The sequence below is a fragment of the Osmerus eperlanus genome, chromosome 9, assembly GCF_963692335.1.
Source record: "Osmerus eperlanus chromosome 9, fOsmEpe2.1, whole genome shotgun sequence".
Lineage (NCBI taxonomy): Eukaryota > Metazoa > Chordata > Actinopteri > Osmeriformes > Osmeridae > Osmerus > Osmerus eperlanus.
Genome location: NC_085026.1, coordinates 5,215,721 through 5,234,046, shown reverse-complemented (window position 1 = coordinate 5,234,046; position 18,326 = coordinate 5,215,721). Strand labels below are relative to the sequence as shown.

General features: G+C 54.9%; 1 protein-coding gene across 1 annotated transcript; it reads left to right on the top strand.

Annotated features, from left to right (window-relative positions):
• The first annotated feature begins 82 nt into the window (after positions 1-82).
• Positions 83-18,205, top strand: alms1 (ALMS1 centrosome and basal body associated protein). The gene is made up of 17 exons (XM_062469049.1): positions 83-200; positions 860-980; positions 1,062-2,967; positions 3,206-3,365; positions 3,714-4,874; positions 5,889-6,010; positions 7,883-8,786; positions 9,029-9,148; positions 9,688-9,888; positions 10,133-11,109; positions 11,882-11,987; positions 12,151-12,372; positions 12,712-12,977; positions 13,070-13,238; positions 13,323-13,380; positions 17,490-17,589; positions 17,856-18,205. Exons 3-17 carry the CDS (start codon positions 1,465-1,467, stop codon positions 17,898-17,900), a joined length of 6,114 nt encoding a protein of 2,037 aa, XP_062325033.1. The 5' UTR covers positions 83-200; positions 860-980; positions 1,062-1,464; the 3' UTR covers positions 17,901-18,205.
• Positions 18,206-18,326: the final 121 nt, after the last annotated feature.

Genomic DNA, 18,326 nt, shown 5'->3' with positions numbered 1-18,326 from the left:
TATTTGTTAGCTACACATTTCCATACATTTTTTCGAAAATCCCGCGCAAGTGTCCGCGCATGCTGAAGACCCTAGCAACGCTTCTAGGATACGAACTGTGAAGAGGAAGCGCGCCTGCCTGCCTCTGGGCTGCAAACGACAACAATATGGAAACCCAAGACCTAACGTCTGCTTTTGTTTCACAGACAGACGTCGACAGGGTAAGAAATTGTTAGCAGAGTAGCTACATTTGGATTGCAATCGTAAAAATTAAGTTTGTGCATGCTTTTTGACAATATTTATGCGAGAAAAAACACCCGCTTGCTACCGAACGTCTCGGTTTGATTAGGCTAAATTAGCGAGGCTAACTAGCTAGCCTGCTAAACTGCTCTACCGTAGCACACACCAGCTGTAACTTCGGTTGACGTTAACCAGCGACCATGAGGCGTTTACCCAAATTTGTTTAGCTAGCAGCTACAGTATCTTGTTTATGTTATGTTACAGGGTACCGAGTCATGGCACCAGTTGGCAACAGAGGTAGATACGAGTCAGGTTATCGGACAGACATCAATAATCCCACCAGATGATCAAACTCAACACGGCGTCAGTCACAATCAAACCCATTCAAGAACAACCGTGACAACGGACCTGCAACGTCAACATTTGGGAGACAGAACCTCATCCTTGCAGCTAGGTAGCAATTGGTGAAAAATGTCCTTTTATATACCTTTTTCGTTTTCAATGTGTGCTGCGCGCGTATACCCTACCTGTTGCTTTGTTCATTTCGTCAGCCATGCAATTATGTTTCAGTTTGTATTCAGATTTATGTCGTAATCTTTTGAAACATTGGCGTCAGTTACCCTGTTGATCATGATTTCAGATTTCCAGGATAGTCGGCTCTCACCAGCCCTTCCTCTCCTGCCATCCAACTCTGAAAAAACCCATAACTTCACAGACTACTCTCTGTTCCAACAAACAGACTTAGAGTTTGCTCCATTGCGGTATGTTAACAGATAGATTAGATCACATATAGCCATTTTTTTTTTTTTTTTTTTTTAAGTGTTAAATCTTTCTTTTTTCAGGGGGTCTCCTGACATATCGATTGCATCAGATAGGTTTCTGGTCCCTCCCCTGGACAGTGGTGGTGTCCAGCCCGTGGACCACGCCTCTCTTTCCCAGCATCCTTTGGCCCACATAACGTCCCTGTCGGAGGAAGGAGCAAGCAGCTGCTGCTCTCTCTCCCAACATAGCTTGTCACCAGCGGACGACACCCGTAAACCGGAGGATGACTCCTACCGAGCAATCATCCGAACGGATGAGGGCAGAGAGACGAGTCTCTCCGGGCGGAGGACGGAGGGCTGGGACGACCGGCCGCCGACGCGTCCGTACGACCCTCTGGGAGGGTCGCCTGAGGACGACGGGTCCTTCCTGAGGAGAGACGTTCCGGCGCGGACGCTGCTGGGGCTGCTCCAGAAGGAGGTGGGCATGGCCAGCGGCAGCAGCAGCGCCGTGTCCTCCGCCTCCGAGACCTCGCTCAACAGAACCTCGTCTCTCGGGGAGGGGAGGAGCAGCGGCGTTGCCAAGCCCGAGGCTGGGCAGGGCGCCGGGAGCAGACAGCCCTCGCCAGGAGGACCCCAGACCGAGACGGGACAACACTCCTCACAGATGTCACAGATTTCGAACATCACCGTCCGTTCGCCAAACGCTCAACCAGATGACGGTGCTGACGCACTCCACAGAGAGCTCCGCTCTGAGGCGGAGAGAATCCGCAGCTTCGAGCCCGAGAGCCTCACCCCGGACCAGGAGAACGCAACAGCCGACACCCCCCTCACAGGGAGGGTGGGTGCCACCAGAGGGCTCCTGGTCGGAGTGAGTGGGACGGGGCTTCTGTCAGCTGGCTACAGCGTGGAGCGAGGACACAGGGAGAGGGACCTGTGGTCCTCAGGGAACCAGACAGGGACAGATGGGTCCCTCCTGGGCTTCCTCCCTCAGCCTGTGTCCCAGTCTACTCCCGGTGTTTTCCACGCACCCGTCAGAACCGGTTCTAAGCCCAAACTGGGACTGCTGTCCGCCATCGGGTCTAACCCGGACGTCTCGCATCTCTCAGGTTCCAGGAGGCCCTCACAGCCAGCGGCAGTTTCTATGCCGGATATCGACGCCATCGACCTGGTTGGCCCACAGCCAGGCTACGAAGCATCCGGAAAGGTCCACTCTCTTCCGAGTCTGAACTACCTGCAGAAGGTAGACGCCTGGAGGACCAATCAGAGCTCGATGAAGACCTCCCTGTTTGATAGCCTGGCTCTGCAGGGGTTCTCTGGTGTGTCTCCCAAACAGAGGGCCTACGACGCCGTCTCAGGCCCTCTGAACCGCATGCTGACTCAGCAGGGGGCTGGCCAGCACCAGGCCATTCCTGGCCCCAGCTCAGACCAGAACCCCACCACACCCCTCTCTGGGCCCTTCTCCCCGACCAGGGGAGAGGCAGTGGGCTGTGCCCCCCTGAGGGAGGACGGGGGGGTGGCCGGGGGCCCTCCGGGGTCCGCCCTTGGCAGGTCTCAGTCCCACTCTTCTCTCAGCACGGTAGTCACAACCATCCAGCATGCTGAACAGCCACGGAGGGAAGAGGGGAGCAGCCAGGCGCTGGGCCAGGCTGGGACAGCCACCCCCAGGGAGCCGGAGGGGGGTGAGAGGGGTGCAGGCCCAGGTCAGGCCCCAGGGGCCGGGCGTGGCGCGGAGCTGCAGCTGGCCAGCACAGCTCAGCCCTCTGGTGTCGCAGACCTGGGCTGGTTCAGTGACGTGTCCACTCCCCGCGACGGGAGCGCCGTGTTCTCCAGCTCCCAGGACAGCGGCCACAGCGGGCGGAACGTGGGCGCCTCCGCGGGGGCGTCGTCCGCGGTGAGCCTGGAGGTGGACAACTACGCCCCCTACTGGAACTCCAAACCCTCCACTCCTGCCAGGGAGAGAGAGCTCAACATTGAAGACAGAATTCCGGTAATTCGTCATTTTGTTGGTGTAAATAAAAGAAGTTTGTTATAGTATTTAGTATCTAGTAATACTATGTAGTATAATAGTATATTCTTTATATATTTGTATTGATTATATTTGAATATGCACCATTTGTATGTCACATTATAATAGCGTCTCGAATTAATCAAATCAAATATTCAGTGGACCTAGTTAACCCATTCATAACTACAATCCACATCTTTCCTTTCAATATTTTATACAGCTGTACCTCCGTAACCTCGGTATTGACCAATCCCCTTCAACGATCCTCACTCCGTTTGCACCCAGAGGACCAATCAGAGAGCCCGAGTTTTCTCCCACGGATCTGTGCACGGTGAAGGGGTCCGTGGGGACCCCCACCAAGAGCAGCCAGCCCTCGGAAGGTACGACAGGGACGTCACTGCTGTCACTCCAAAAGGATATCTTTATGGAGGTTTTATGATGCTTTTATCCAAAGCAATGTACAGGGGGATTTGAACCTGTGATGAATACTCCAACACTGAGCTATACCCATCCCAATTCAGCTAGATGTTGAACATGCAGAATGTTTCCTTCTTTTCCACACTCAGGCCTATTTATAAAATAAATGGGTAAAATAATGTTACTGTACCCAACAATTCAGCTAGATATACTTTCTATATATAAAAAAAAGAGAAAGAAATGTGGATAGGTATTGCAGTGGGAGAATGCATGTATAACACAGGGCTTGCTGTCTCCCCTGGTGTTCTCAGGTGACAGCCCCCATAAAGAGGAGTTCTCCAGGGCAAGCCTTCACTCCATGGACTCCAGCCTCTCCATCCCTCTGAGTGTGGACAGCCTCCATCCCATGGCCCCCTACCGTGATCCCAATACCTCCTCCCCCCCAGACAGAGATCCCAGCCAGGGCAGTGTGAGGCTGGCCCTCAGCACCGTCAGCCCCCAGCCCCAGGACACCCACCAGCCTACCCAGCCCAGCGGGCCGGGTGTGCCCAGCCACGCTGCCACAGAGCTCGGGGAGAGGTACGAGGGCCTGGCTCCCGGGGGGCAGAGGACCGGAGCCCCAGAGCCTGAAGTGAGCATGGAGCAGAGTCGCGAGGACTCCTTCGTCGGCTCCAAGACCCTGCAGGAGATCAGGAGGCTGCTGGGCCGGGCGGAGAACATCGTCTCAGGGGGCTCCTCCTCTTCCTCCTCCCCAGGAGGGTCCCAGCCGCACTTGGACGAAGACTCCCTCTTCTCCGCGAGGAACAGGATGGAGAGTTTCCAGAACTCGTCCCTCACGTGCTCGTCGGCTGGGGACCTGCGGACCTACTCGACATCGTTGGTCTGGGGCCGGTCCTCCTCAGACTCCATGCTGCTGGTGGAGAGGCTGAGAGAGAACTCCACGGGAATGGAGACCGGGAGGCCCCCCAGGGAGCCAGCCCACCAGCCCGGCCAGACCCTGAGCCCCAGGGAGGCCTGCGTGAGAGGAGGACAGCCCCGGGACGGCTCCGCGGGCGCGGGCTCCGCCCTGCCGCTGCCTAAGGCCGTGAGGAGGGCGGAGCCCGAGGGCTGCAGTGCCGGGCCGTCGGACGCAGCGGCACGTGGCCAGCTCCTCGTCCCACCAATCAACACGCTGCCTGGTCAGCATGCGGCTGCTACTGCAGTCCAGCCTCGCCCCGCCCTCAGAGAGACACCAGGGGGTGGGGAGGAGGAGGGGGACGCAGAGGGCGTGGAGGAGGAGATCTCCCCGTTCTCCTCCCCCTCCTCCTCGTCCTCCTCCGCAGTGGGCTCGGGGCAGGGCGCGGGCAGTGAGGGCAGCAGCAGCAGCTCTCTGGCTGCCAGGGTCGCCAGGCTCCTGCAGAGAGAGTCTCCGGCCACTATGGTCTCCAGCAGAGCCAGCTCCAACACTGACCTGGAGGAGAGTCGAGCCAGAGGTACTGCACACACACACACACACACACACACACATCCTCCTGACACACACACACTTCCTCCTGAGACACACTACCTCACACCTAGCTTGTTACGCCAGATTATTTCATGTAGTGAGTCAATCCCCCTGGTACACAGGAACTACATTTAAATGTCTGTTATGGACATTTTGGGATAAATATGTTTTAATAGTGGTAAAACTTTAAAGCTCTTTTGTTCATTGATAAAGGACGTGCCAGTGACTCGTTTAAGTAAGGTTAAGAGGGGGGTGAATGACTCAGAGGAATATGAGGTGCTGGCACGGTTTACCCTAGAGGATGGGTGAAGCATTTTATAAGGCCTTCCATCTTGAGAGTGAATGAAGTCTGGTTGTCTTAAGGTATTTCTGACCTGAGAGGGGAAGTTCTTGAAAGGGTCAATTGAAGACATGCAGTTTAAGGTGCTGTTGAAGCAGCTGTTTGACCTTTGGCTCACAGAAGGGACATGGTACAGTTACATTGAGGGATTGTTTTGTGATGACCATATGTTCTAAGTTTACAAAAGACCCTTGTGTGAATTGTGAACGCCACCACTCTGGCAGATGACTCTGATAGGGTCCTCTGGTATTTGACTGGTCACAGAGTGCTCTGTTTCGTGCTGTAATATTCCAACAAATCATTTGTATCAATCCGGCAAATCGTATCAATGTAGAAATGCAGTGTTGTCAGAACTTCCTTTACACGTCTGTCAGTAAACACACGTGCAGTCATACCTTTCCAATCCAGTCAGAAGCCAGGTGTGTTTGCTGCGTTTGTATTTGTTCAATTCTAGTACATTCACTTTATTATTCATTCGGAAGTTAATTCAAGTGGTCAGGTAACTTTTGTACAGTTAAGGAATAAGTATAGACAGGTAACAACAACAATAATATAGACACAATAGAGGCATTGAAATTAACTGAACTAACTGCTTGGAGCTGTGAGGTAGACTGAACGTGCCTGTGTGAGTGAGTCCTGAGGCCCAGCGTGTTGTTGCAGAGTGGATCAAGCTGAAGCTGTCGGGCCTGCAGTGTGAACCCCTGGAGCTGGACGCAGAGGACCGCTTGAGGATCGAGGAGATCAAGAGGGAGCTCCTGCTCAGCACCACACACACCTTCAAGGTACCCTCCTGTCCTGTTCCCAACACCACACACACCTTCAAGGTACCCTCCTGTCCTGTCCCCAACACCACACACACCTTCAAGGTACCCTCCTGTCCTGTCCCCAACACCACACACACCTTCAGGGTACCCTCCTGTCCTGTCCCCAACACCACACACACCTTCAGGGTACCCTCCTGTCCTGTCCCCAACACCACACACACCTTCAAGGTACCCTCCTGTCCTGTCCCCAACACCACACACACCTTCAAGGTACCCTCCTGTCCTGTCCCCAACACCACACACACCTTCAGGGTACCCTCCTGTCCTGTCCCCAACACCACACACACCTTCAGGGTACCCTCCTGTCCTGTCCCCAACACCACACACACCTTCAGGGTACCCTCCTGTCCTGTCCCCAACACCACACACACCTTCAGGGTACCCTCCTGTCCTGTCCCCAACACCACACACACCTTCAGGGTACCCTCCTGTCCTGTCCCCCTATAGAAAGGACAGTGCGGCGAGAACAACGTCACACCTCCAAATAATATCCACCCAAGTCCCCAACACCACACAACACACTGCAGTGGAGAGACTCAACAACAAAAACCTCCCTGACCTTTCCGGATGATGAGCAGTATTTGTGTTTTGTTTTGGTGGCAGCCTCCTGGACTCCTAGTCTGATGCTGAAGGAAGCAGGTGTGTTGTGGGCATGGTGTGCTTCGATTGTGGTGCCAGAAACACCAGTGCTAATGATCCCACCTCCAAGTTCTCCTGTGGGTGGATGTTGAGAGAACAGGGTTGCTGTGTTGTGGGGAGGTTGCTGTGTAGTGGGAATGTTATTGTGGTGTGTGGAGGTTGTTGTGTTTTTGAATACATTTTCCTCTACCTACAAAAACACTGTACAGACAGGCAGCCAATCATGGAGCAGAGAAACAAACGTGTTTCCGTCCTGTTTTTTTGGATAAATATGTTTTAATAGTGGTAAACTGTAAAGCTCCGTTGTTCATTAAAGTCCTGAGACTAGTTTAAAAGGTTGAGAGGTTGTAAAGTGTTAGCATAAGGCTTCAGAGGGATGTATGTTTGACCTGGTCAGCATCTTTATGGACTTCTATCCATAAAATGGAGATGTTTGTGTTGGGGGTAACGCACAAACCTGGTTTGTTTGTAGTAGATTGGTTGATTTACTTTTGAGCTAGCTGACCCTTCCAAAACGGACAGTAGACCATATGTCTGGTCAACGTCAAGAGTATTATGATGTCCTGGCCTGGGATCCATTGTCTTTATGCTGGGTACACACCACAGGATAAACGGGCCGATTTCCTCCCTTCCGACAATCCTAGGTAATGTCCCGATTTATCTTGATGGTTCTACAGATTATTTTATCAGATTTTCCCTTGGTGTGAGGTGTGTTAAGAGTGACCGAACCTGCTCGGAAGAACGTCGGAGCCGCCCAATCGCGAATCGTAAATATTCAGAATATTTACGATCAGAAATCCTGTGTGGGGGGAGCAAAGCGGTTAAGTCTAGGATTTTTTTTGGTCCTCATGTTTGTGGTCTCTCACATTTTGAAAATCTTAAAAGATTAAAAAAATACATGTCCTCCGGTATGACTGGTCACAGAGAGCTCTGTTTCCTGCTGTAATATTCAAATAAAGAATTTGGGTCAATCCGGCCGTCATATCAATCTAGAAATACAGTGCCGTCGGAAACCTTTTTATTCAATATATAGATTCGGATTATTATCGATCAATATAAAAAAAAACATCACAATAAAATTGTTGGCCATATCGCTCAGCCTTGGTGAATGATGTTGTGTGAAAGTTGCGGTGTTTTGTGTATGTGTGTGATGTTCCAGTGGAGTGAAGCTGTTTCCTTTCCTCCTTGCAGAGCCAGGGAAGCACCGACACAGAGAGCAGCGCTGCCTCAAGCCTGCCTCTCCCCCTGCCTCCCTCCCAGCCAGCAGAGCGGTTCAGTGCCCTCAGAGCCGCAGAGGAACGTCTGTCCCACCAGCTCCAGACCCTAACCATGGCCTCCCTAGACCCCAACCAGCCCCCTGCCCCTCTGCCCCTAAACCCCAGCCTCCACCCCCCTCAGCCCCAGAACCTGGAGGGCCGTGTTCGAGAGATCGCCCACAGGGAGGGTGTGAGCCTCCCCAGGGCGCCCCTTCCACCGCCCCTCACCTCCATCACCATCACCACCTGCCGCCGCTCTCCCTCCCCCCTGCCTCCCCCCAGTCCGGAGCCCCTACAGCTCGCCCAGCTCTCCAGGGAGGGGGTCCCGCCGCCCGCCCCCCAGCCGGACCGCCCCCCCACAACCCACCAAGGAGGCACAGCAGCAGAGCCAGCCTCCGCGCCTCAGCCCAACGGCCGCCACGCCAGAACCATGAACCATGTGGAGGTCCAGGCTGGGCCGGAGGAGGCGGGGCTGGGACGGGACACCACAGGACGCAGCCAGGGCTCTGCTACCATCAACCCTCCAGGCCAGGCACCAGGCCACGTGTCCCTGCTCCACCTCACCCTCTCCCCCAAGCCCACCGAGCACACCCAGGCCCCAGCCCTCTCCTCCAGACACTCTTCCGCCCTCACAGGCCCTCTCCATGATGGCCACACCCCACAGTCTACGCTGACCAATCAGGAGAGGGCTGGGACAACCAGAGAACCAATGAGAAGACGGGATGTGTCGGTACAGTTTGCTACCACAGTGCCTGAGTGGAAGACCTCCTCCAGGTACCCACAATCCTTCACTCCTCCACAGAGACTGGCTCCCCCCTCCAGACCCGTTCGTACTCCAGGTAAGGATTCTGACAGCTCGCAGTACTTCCCTATGCCAGGCGTGGTGCTGTAGTTTCAAGTTCATTTGCCAAACGCAACAAGGGCAGGCCACCTCTTGGTCCTACTCCTCTCGACTGTTTCCCAGTGGTCTAAGATGTCAGGATATCTAAGATGATGTGGTCTAAGATGTTCTTCTGTCCAAGATGTCAGGACACACAGGAGATGTGCTCTCCAGTTCTAAGGAATGTTCTGTGCCCTGCAGCTGTGCCGGTTCTGCTTCCATACAAACCTCTGGGCAGCGAGAACATGTTCTACGTCCCCCAGACCGAGGCCCAGCTCTCCCCTATCCGCTCCGACACCACCATAGAGAGCTCCCACACGGGTAGGACTACACACACACACAAAGAGGTGCCTTAGTGCATGGTCATAACCAGCTCTTCACTCTTCATCTGTCATAGCCACTAAAGCCATCTCCAGTTTAGTTTTCAAACTAGATGATCACTCTATAAGGAAGACAATGTGAAGACAATGAATTCCAGATAATGATCCCATTAAAACATTCTACTGAGTAGAGTATCTTGAACTGACTGACTGATTAATGCACACACACACAGGGAAGCATCTGCTCCTGTGTCATGTGCACCGTGCTCCTCATGAATAACTCATGTCTCTGAAACAAAGACTGGGTCGGCCCGGGCACACACCCACACAGACTGGTGCACCTCAGAGAGAAGGGTCCCTCTCAGCCTCACATAGCTCTCTGTGTGTCTTTCTCTCTCTGTTTGCGTTTCTTGCTCTCTCCCGTCTTTCTCTATCTCGGTCTCTATCTTTCTCTCACCTTTTCTGGTCTCTCTCTCGGTCGCTCTTTTTCTCCTACTCCTACTTTTTTGCTCTCTCTTGGTCTCTCCGCCCCACCTCCAGGCTCAGACGACGCCGTGCCCCCTCAGTTCAGCGCTGACGTCCTGGGCTCCCGTGACCAGGAGGGGGAGAAGCAAGGGGTGGACCGGGGGGTGAACATCAGGCACACCGAGGGCATCTACAGCAAGAGGCTGAGGGGGGCTGGAGTCAGCATGCAGGGTGGACTCATCCAGGCTGGAGTCAGCCTGCAGCCTGGACACGCAGGTGAGCTGGGCTGAGGGGGTGGGAGGAGGCGTGTGGATGAGGGGAGATGTCGATGTTGATTGTCGAGAGTAGCATGTACTATAGAGACTGAATAAACACAGCCACTCGAAGGAATCTAGGACACCTTTGACAGCACTGAAGATGGATGACATCATGCGTCACAAAGCACCTCGTTTGTGGGAGTCCGTTTTGTAAAGACACTATGATCCAGTATGTAACAGGATGTGTGTCCTTCCCCTCGTAGGTGCTGAGTCGCCGCTGGAGAGCAGCTCATATGGAAACGAGAGACAGGCTCCTCCCTCTTTCCCTCAAGGAGGAGAAGCGCTGAGCTCGGGCTCTGCTGGCGCTGTGAGAGACCAGCGTACCACCTTTGACCTCCCGGAGGGGCGTGGCTGGCGCTCCCCCAGCCTGGGAGAGGAAGGGGAGGAGTTTCAGCCTCTCCCTGGAGAGCTGGACTACAGCATGGACCGCTCCTGCCCTGGCCCCGCTCACACACCGCTCCCACAGGAAGCCTGGGGGCCAGAGAGGCGGGGCTTCCCTAAGCCCGCCCCCCAACAGACTGGCAGGTCTCTCGACCAACTGTGGCGCAGGTTCAGCCAGAGGTGGAGCCTGGAGGAGTCCCGCCCCACCAGTGAGAGGGAGGCGTCCCTGCTGGAGCGCCTGGAGCGCCTGTCACGTCTGATCCACAGCGGCACGCCGTCGACCCTCACCTACCCAGACCCAGCCGCCCTGGGGGAGGATTCCGTGGGACCGGGAGACGCCGGGAGGAGGGCGGAGGAGGGAGAGGGGAGGAGGACGAGAGAGGAGAGGATGGAGGGCAGCGGGAGAGGAGGAGGAGGAGTTCGACAGGCGTGGCTGCAGGAGGCCCAGACCCAGGAGGCGGAGCCACGGGCGGCGAAAGAGGAAGACGAGGAGAGCAGGGCGGGCTGCGGCCCCTCCCCCAGCCGGCACCTGTGGCCGGCGGAGAGGGAGCGTGCCGACAGCGTCTCGGAGAGCAGCAGCTCCAGGTCCACGGTGGACACGGCCCGCCTGGTGAGGGCCTTCGGGGCCGGGCGAGTCAGAGGACTGAAGACTGGCACCAAGCTCAGGAAACTGCACAGCACCATCCACCAGCAGAGGCAGGGCCTGGGGCAGAGGCAGGGCCTGAGGCAGGGCAGGACCAGGGACTCAGACACCCCTCCCCTCCTCCTCTCAGAGACCACAGCAACAGATGAGTCCATAGTACGTACTAGTCACACTCATACAGTTGTCAGCTGATGCATTTTTGCATGCAAATTTACACTGGCAGTGATTATCTTCATCGTACATCTGCCGGTGAGGTCCATAATGAAAGGAAATTCTAATGAACCACCACAACCTCCTACAGAAACAGATATGTCCTGTACTGAACATAACACAAACATCTCTCACCCAGCACCTTGTTTGTGCAGCAGTTGAGGTTGCCGTGGTCATTTGACGTCTCTTTATTTTGAGGCTTTGCACGTAGCGTAACTCACCACATAAGTTTTATTTTGTGAAAGTGATTTAGATACATAAAATACATGACTAACATACACAGCACAGTACCCAGGAAGTAGTGAGGAGCAGGAAAATCTGTGGTGTAGTGGAGGGACTCAGTGCTAGTGTCAGTATGTAGCTAGTGTAATAAATCAATAAGCCTGAAGAGGGTGTGATATATCGCTAAATAACTAATTTCTCTACTAGCACAACCCATGGGTTATTTGAATATATCACAACCCCCAAGTAGTTTATTGCTTTTATGCAGCGGTTGCAACAATGGGAAAGTGCTTGAAACTAACAAGTAACTTGTTATCCCATGTGGATGTGCAGGAACATCCCTAATTGAGCTGTGAAAAGGTTTACAGGCTGTACCACGGTTGTCCTCAGGTGTCGGATGTCGAGGTTGGAACCATAGCTAACTGGTTGGTGTTGTTAGTAATGGAGGTAAGCATGCATAGCTAACTGGTGGATGTTTGTTGTTGTTGCTTCGTAGATGACTGCTGACTCGGCGTCGTCCGCCAGCACCTACACCACACGCCGTGGGCCCTCCCTCTCCGCCACGAGGGGCGTCAAGCGGGTCAGCAGGGGCGTCCAGGCAGGTCAGAGGTCAACCGCTCAATCCTGTAGATTTTGTTAAGAGACCAGCCACTCACCCTCCAGAGACAAGACACTCATCTCACATGGGTTTCTGGGCTCCTCTCCTCCCTTCTTCTACTCCTCTCCCCTCTTTCTTCTCCCTCCTCCTCCCCTGCTCCTCCTCAGGTGACCTGGAGGTCATCAATAAGGGGACTAGGAGCCACACCCGGGACGTTGGCACCACCTTCCCCTCCCCTGCCCCGTCCCAGAGGGGGCCGCCCTCCCTGGCTTCCTCCTCCAGCGGGGAGAGGGGCAGGGCGGTGGGCAGGAGCCCTCCCAAGACCCAGACGTTCCTCCGAGACAAGAAGACCAGTACCCTCAGGGGACAACCCAAGCACTACCCACGCGGTGAGTAGCAGAGGATCGCCTACTAAACTGAATTCAAGTTCCTTTTTTAATCCAGATGGGAATCCAATACCCCCAGCAATCATCCAGTGTAGGACCGTATCCTAGCACCAGTGTAGGACCGTATCCTAGCACCAGTGTAGAACCGTATCGTAGCACCAGTGTAGGACCGTATCCTAGCGCCAGTGTAGGACCATATCCTAGCACCAGTGTAGGACCGTATCCAAGCACCAGTGTAGGACCGTATCCAGGCACCAGTGTAGGACCATATCAGAGCAGAGATGCACATGACTGCCGGGTGTTGCCATGGCGCTCATTTTGACCCAGAGTGCCGCCCGCCAGGTGTGTCCTGGTTCCTTCCTGCGGAGGACCTGAAAGCTGAAGCCCGGAAGGAGAACCAGCCAGAGGGGCACCCGGCCCCCACGCCCGGCCCACTCTGGGTTGAGGCCTCAAACAGGCCCTGGAGAGAGCCCCTCAGGCCCCGCCAGGCAGAGCAGAGCCGGGCCACGACCAGGGAGGGGACCCGGGGTTCCAGACCCGGTGGGACCGAACCTCCGCCTCAGCCCAGCAGCAAGCCTCCCTCTGCGCTGGTCCGCATCTCTCTGCAGGTCAGTCTCTGCCGGAGCCAGCTAGCAGTTATCATGTTTAACCGTGGCTCTCACGTTCGCTCCGTGCATTTCCTCCTCCTCTCGCCCACCAGGAGGCCCTGGAGCTGCGCAGGCCAGAGTTCATGTCTCGCTCGCGGGAGAGGATCCGGCGCCTGGCCCTGCAGGTGGAGGAGAGGAGGCTGCAGGCCATCTTCAGCAGGGAGAGAGATGAGCTCTTCAACAGGCCCGGGGCAGCAGGGCGGCTGCACAGACCTCATGCAGGTACACACACGAATTGAATGCACCTAAACTAGCATATCCACACAGACGATGGGTACGAAGCTGATGTGTTTGTTTTGTACTCAGGTCCATCACTGCTCAGAAGGGCCGTTCCAAAGAAGGAGATGGTCCAAAGATCCAAACAGTAAGTTCTAGGAGTGTGTCTATTTACAGATGTGTGTGTGTTAATATTATCTTTTATTATATGGCAACAAAAGTACAAGCGTTCTGATTGGCTAATGGGTAGTCATGCCAGCCGCGTATTGACCTCCTCGCCGGTCTGATACGGATCCTTATTGCCCTCTGACGTCATCTTCAAAATGAGCGATATCGAGGAGTCAGAGTTTTACTATCCAGATGATAATGAAGACATCAACAGCGACAAGGAAATTCCTAACTTTCTAAAAGAGCAGAAAAGTATGAACACAGAGAGAAAAACGACAAGCGCTAGGCAGATTGCTAGGTTTGGTTGCTCAGATTTCCAGATTGGTTGCTAGGCAACACCTGAAACACACCGTGAGAAGATTTGAGAGCTGGACAAAACAACATGTTTTCTATTTACAATGACCATTTATTTCCATCCATCCATCATCTTCCGCTTGTCCGGGGGTCGGGTCGCGGGGGCAGCAACCTAAGCAGGGAGGCCCAGACTTTCCTCTCCCCGGCCACTTCCACCAGCTCTTCCTGGGGGACCCCGAGGCGTTCCCAGGCCAGCCGAGAGACATAGTCCCTCCAGCGTGTCCTGGGTCTTCCCCGGGGCCTCTTCCCAGTGGGACGTGCCCAGAACACCTCACCAGGGAGGCGTCCAGGAGGCATCCTTATCAGATGCCCGAGCCACCTCAACTGGCCCCTCTCGACGCGGAGGAGCAGCGGTTCTACTCTGAGCCCCTCCCGGATGACCGAGCTTCTCACCCTATCTCTAAGGGAGAGCCCGGACACCCTGCGGAGAAAACTCATTTCGGCCGCTTGTATTCGCGATCTCGTTCTTTCGGTCACTACCCACAGTTCGTGACCATAGGTGAGGGTAGGAACGTAGATCGACTGGTAAATAGAGAGCTTCGCCTTTCGACTCAGCTCCTTCTTCACCACAACGGACCGCTGCAGAGCCCGCATCACTGCCGACGCCGCACCGATCCGGCTGTCGATCTCGCGCTCCATCCTTCCCTCACTCGTGAACAAGACCCCGAGATACTTGAACTCCTCCGCTTGGGACAAGATCTCCTCCCCGACCCGGAGATTGCACTCCACCTTTTTCCGGTCAATAACCATGGCCTCAGATTTGGAGGTGCTGATTCCCATCCCAGCCGCTTCGCATTCGGTTGCGAACCGCTCCAGTGAGAGCTGGAGGTCACGGCCCGATGAAGCCAACAGGACCACATCATCCGCAAAAAGCAGCGACCCGATCCTGAGGTCCCCAAACCGGACCCCCTCAACGCCCTGGCTGCGCCTAGAAATTCTGTCCATATAAGTTATGAACAGAATCGGTGACAAAGGGCAGCCCTGGCGGAGTCCAACCCTCACCGGGAACAAGTTCGACTTACTACCGGCAATGCGGACCAAACTCTGGCACCGGTCGTACAGGGACCGAACAGCCCCGATCAGGGAGTCCGGTACCCCGTACTCCCGGAGCACCCCCCACATGAGCCCCCGAGGGACACGGTCGAACGCCTTTTCCAAATCCACAAAACATGTGTAGACTGGTTGGGCGAACTCCCATGCACCCTCCAGAACCCTGCCGAGGGTATAGAGCTGGACCACAGTTCCACGGCCAGGACGAAAACCACATTGCTCCTCCTGAATCCAAGGTTCGACAATCCGACGGACCCTCCTCTCCAGCACCCCTGAATAGACTTTCCCAGGGAGGCTGAGGAGTGTGATCCCCCTAAAGTTGGAGCACACCCTCCGCTCCCCCTTTTTAAAGAGGGGAACCACCACCCCGGTCTGCCAGTCCAGAGGCACTGTCCCTGATGTCCACGCGATGTTGCAGAGTTGTGCCAACCAAGACAGCCCTACAACATCCAGAGCCTTAAGGAACTCCGGGCGGACATCATCCACCCCAGGGGCCTTGCCACCGCGGAGCTTTTCAACCACCTCGGCGACCTCAGCCCCAGAGATAGAAGGGCCCCCCCCAATGTCCCCAGACTCTGCCTCCACGTCGGAACACGTGTTGGTGGGATTAAGGAGGTCTTCAAAGTATTCCTTCCACCGATCCAGGACGTCCCCCATCGAGGTCAGCAGCGCACCATCCCCACCATATACAGCGTTGACAGTGCACTGCTTCCCCCTCCTGAGTCGCCGGATGATGGTCCAGAACCTTTTCGAAGCTGTTCGGAAGTCATTCTCCATGGCCTCGCCGAACTCCTCCCATGCCCGGGTTTTTGCCTCCGCGACCGCCAAAGCCGCATTCCGCTTGGCCTGCCGGTACACATCAGCTGCCTCTGGAGTCCTACCAGACAACAAAGTCCGATAGGCCTCCTTCTTCAGCTTGACGGCTTCCCTCACCTCCGGCGTCCACCACCGAGTCCGAGGGTTACCGCCGCGACATGCACCGACCGCCTTGCGTCCGCAGCTCCGGTCAGCCGCCTCAACAATGGAGGCCCGGAACATGGCCCATTCGGACTCAATGTCCCCGGCCTCCCCCGAGACATGGTCGAAGCTCTCCCGGAGGTGGGAGTTGAAGCTCCTTCTGACAGGGGATTCTGCCAGCCGTTCCCAGCAGACCCTCACATTACGTTTGGGCCTGCCAGGCCTGACCGGCGTCTTCCCCCACCATCGTAGCCAACTCACCACCAGGTGGTGATCAGTTGACAGCTCCGCCCCTCTCCTCACCCGAGTGTCCAAGACATTCGGCCTCAGATCCGACGACACGACTACAAAGTCTATCATCGAACTGAGACCTCGGGTGTCCTGGTGCCAAGTGCACATATGAACACCCTTATGCTTGAACATGGTGTTCGTTATGGACAAGCCGTGTCTAGCACAGAAGTCCAACAACAAAACACCGCTCGGGTTCAGATTGGGGGGGCCGTTCCTCCCAATCACGCCCCTCCAGGTCTCACTGTCATTGCCCACATGAGCATTGAAGTCCCCCAGGAGGACGAGGGAATCTCCGGGAGGAGCGCTTTCCAGCACCCCTCCCAGAGACTCCAAAAAGGGTGGGTACTCTGCACTGCCATTTGGTGCATAAGCACAAACAACAGTGAGGACCCGTCCCCCCACCCGAAGGCGGAGGGAGGCTACCCTCTCGTCCACCGGGGTGAACCCCAACATACAGGCGCCGAACCGAGGGGAAACAAGTATTCCCAGCTCGACGCCTCTCACCGAGGGCAACTCCAGAGTGGAAGAGAGTCCAGCCCTTCTCAAGGAGACTGGTTCCGGAGCCGATGCTGTGCGTCGAGGCGAGGCCGACTATATCTAGCCGGAACTTCTCTACCTCGCGCACCAGCTCCGGCTCCTTTCCCGCCAGCGAGGTGACGTTCCACGTCCCTAGAGCTAGCTTCTGCAGCCGAGGATCGGACCGCCAAGGCCCCCGCCTTCGGCCGCCGCCCGTCTCGCACTGCACCCGACCCCCATGACCCCTCCTGCGGATGGTGAGCCCACTGGAAGGGGGTCCCACGTTGTCTCTTCGGGCTGTGCCCGACCGGGCCCCATGGGAAAAGGCCCGGCCACCAGGCGCTCGCCATCGAGCCCCACCCCGGGCCTGGCTCCAGGGGGGGGCCCCGGTGACCCGCTTCCGGGCAGGGGCAACTGAGAACCATTGTTCGTTTTCTTCATGGTAGTTTTTGAGCCACGCTTTGTCTGATCCTTCGCCTGGAACCTGTTTGCCTTGGGTGACCCTACCAGGGGCATAAAGCCCCCGACAACATAGCTTCCAGGATCATTAGGACACGCAAACCCCTCCACCGCGGTAAGGTGGTGACTCAGGGAGGGGACCATTTATTTTCATTTACAAAATGAAAAGAGCTAAAAATGCCATATAATAAACAACTTACTAACCTCAACCTCGACCGTTCGGCTTTGCCGATACGTTAAAGCCTCAGTTTGATATTTCCCGGCATGACCTCACTCTCGGTTAGTAAGTAGTTAATGTCATAATAATGCACACAACCCTGGTGTGTGCTGCTGTTCTCCTGTGAGTGTTATTAACACGACTAGCGTTAAAGCCAGTGGTCCAGACACACACAGACTTCACACAGTGCCCCACACAAACACACAGATTCTGGTATTCTAATGAGATGGTGTGTGGTGCTCCAGGATCTACTCCCAGCTGGCGGAGGTGCAGAAGAGGAGGGAGGAGGACAGAAGGAAGGCAGAGTACCGCTCCTACAGGCTCAACGCCCAGCTCTACAACAAGGTACACGTCTCCCTCATTCAGCAGGCACTTCCATCCACACGTACAAAGAACTGCGGAAAATCCAAAGGCGATCAGAAGTGCACAGTTCTAACAGTATTTTGGTAGTTGAGTGTCAAGGAACGTCTTCTGACTGCTGGAATACTGTCAGACCTGCACGTCTGGTCCTTGATGTCCAGCTGTACTGATCCCCTGCATCTCTGATTGGTCTGCGGGGGAACTGGATGTTTCCTCATTATTTCCAGTGACTGGATGTTTTTCTCCCGCAGAAAATCACCAACCGTGTGTTGGGTCGGCGAACACCTTGGCAGTGATGCTGACGCGTCTACAGGAGGCGCTGAACACTTCATTAAATTAGAGTGCTGTGACAAGATGGTTTTTACTTTTAAGTATTATTTAGATCCTGATTTATCTTACTAAAATCGATTATTTATTCTGGAAAAAGCTTTGTTTTAAGAAATTATGTTTTCTGCTTGTGGTTATGGAGAAAAGTTTGAGAGAAATTCTAATCCTTAACCTTGTTTGTCTACATAAAAACTTATGAAATGTTTTATTTGGGTTGGATTGGTTGGGGGGTTTTTTATGCAAAAAAAATAAATTGGTTTATTCAACAATGAAACAGCTTTCCATGGCAGCATGCTCAGACACACAGGTGAGTGACAAGTCTCCTGATCTTCAACCATGCTGGTCGAGAGATGCTCTCAAGAAAAGTTCATCCACAGTATTTTACTGACTCAGAC

Coding starts and splice junctions, on each gene's coding strand:
- alms1 (XM_062469049.1), top strand. CDS start 1,465: ATGGCCAGCGGCAGCAGCAGCGCCGTGTCCTCCGCCTCCGAGACCTCG. Junction 3,366..3,713: donor GAGCAGCCAGCCCTCGGAAG/GTACGACAGGGA, acceptor TGGTGTTCTCAG/GTGACAGCCCCCATAAAGAG. Junction 9,889..10,132: donor CCTGCAGCCTGGACACGCAG/GTGAGCTGGGCT, acceptor TTCCCCTCGTAG/GTGCTGAGTCGCCGCTGGAG.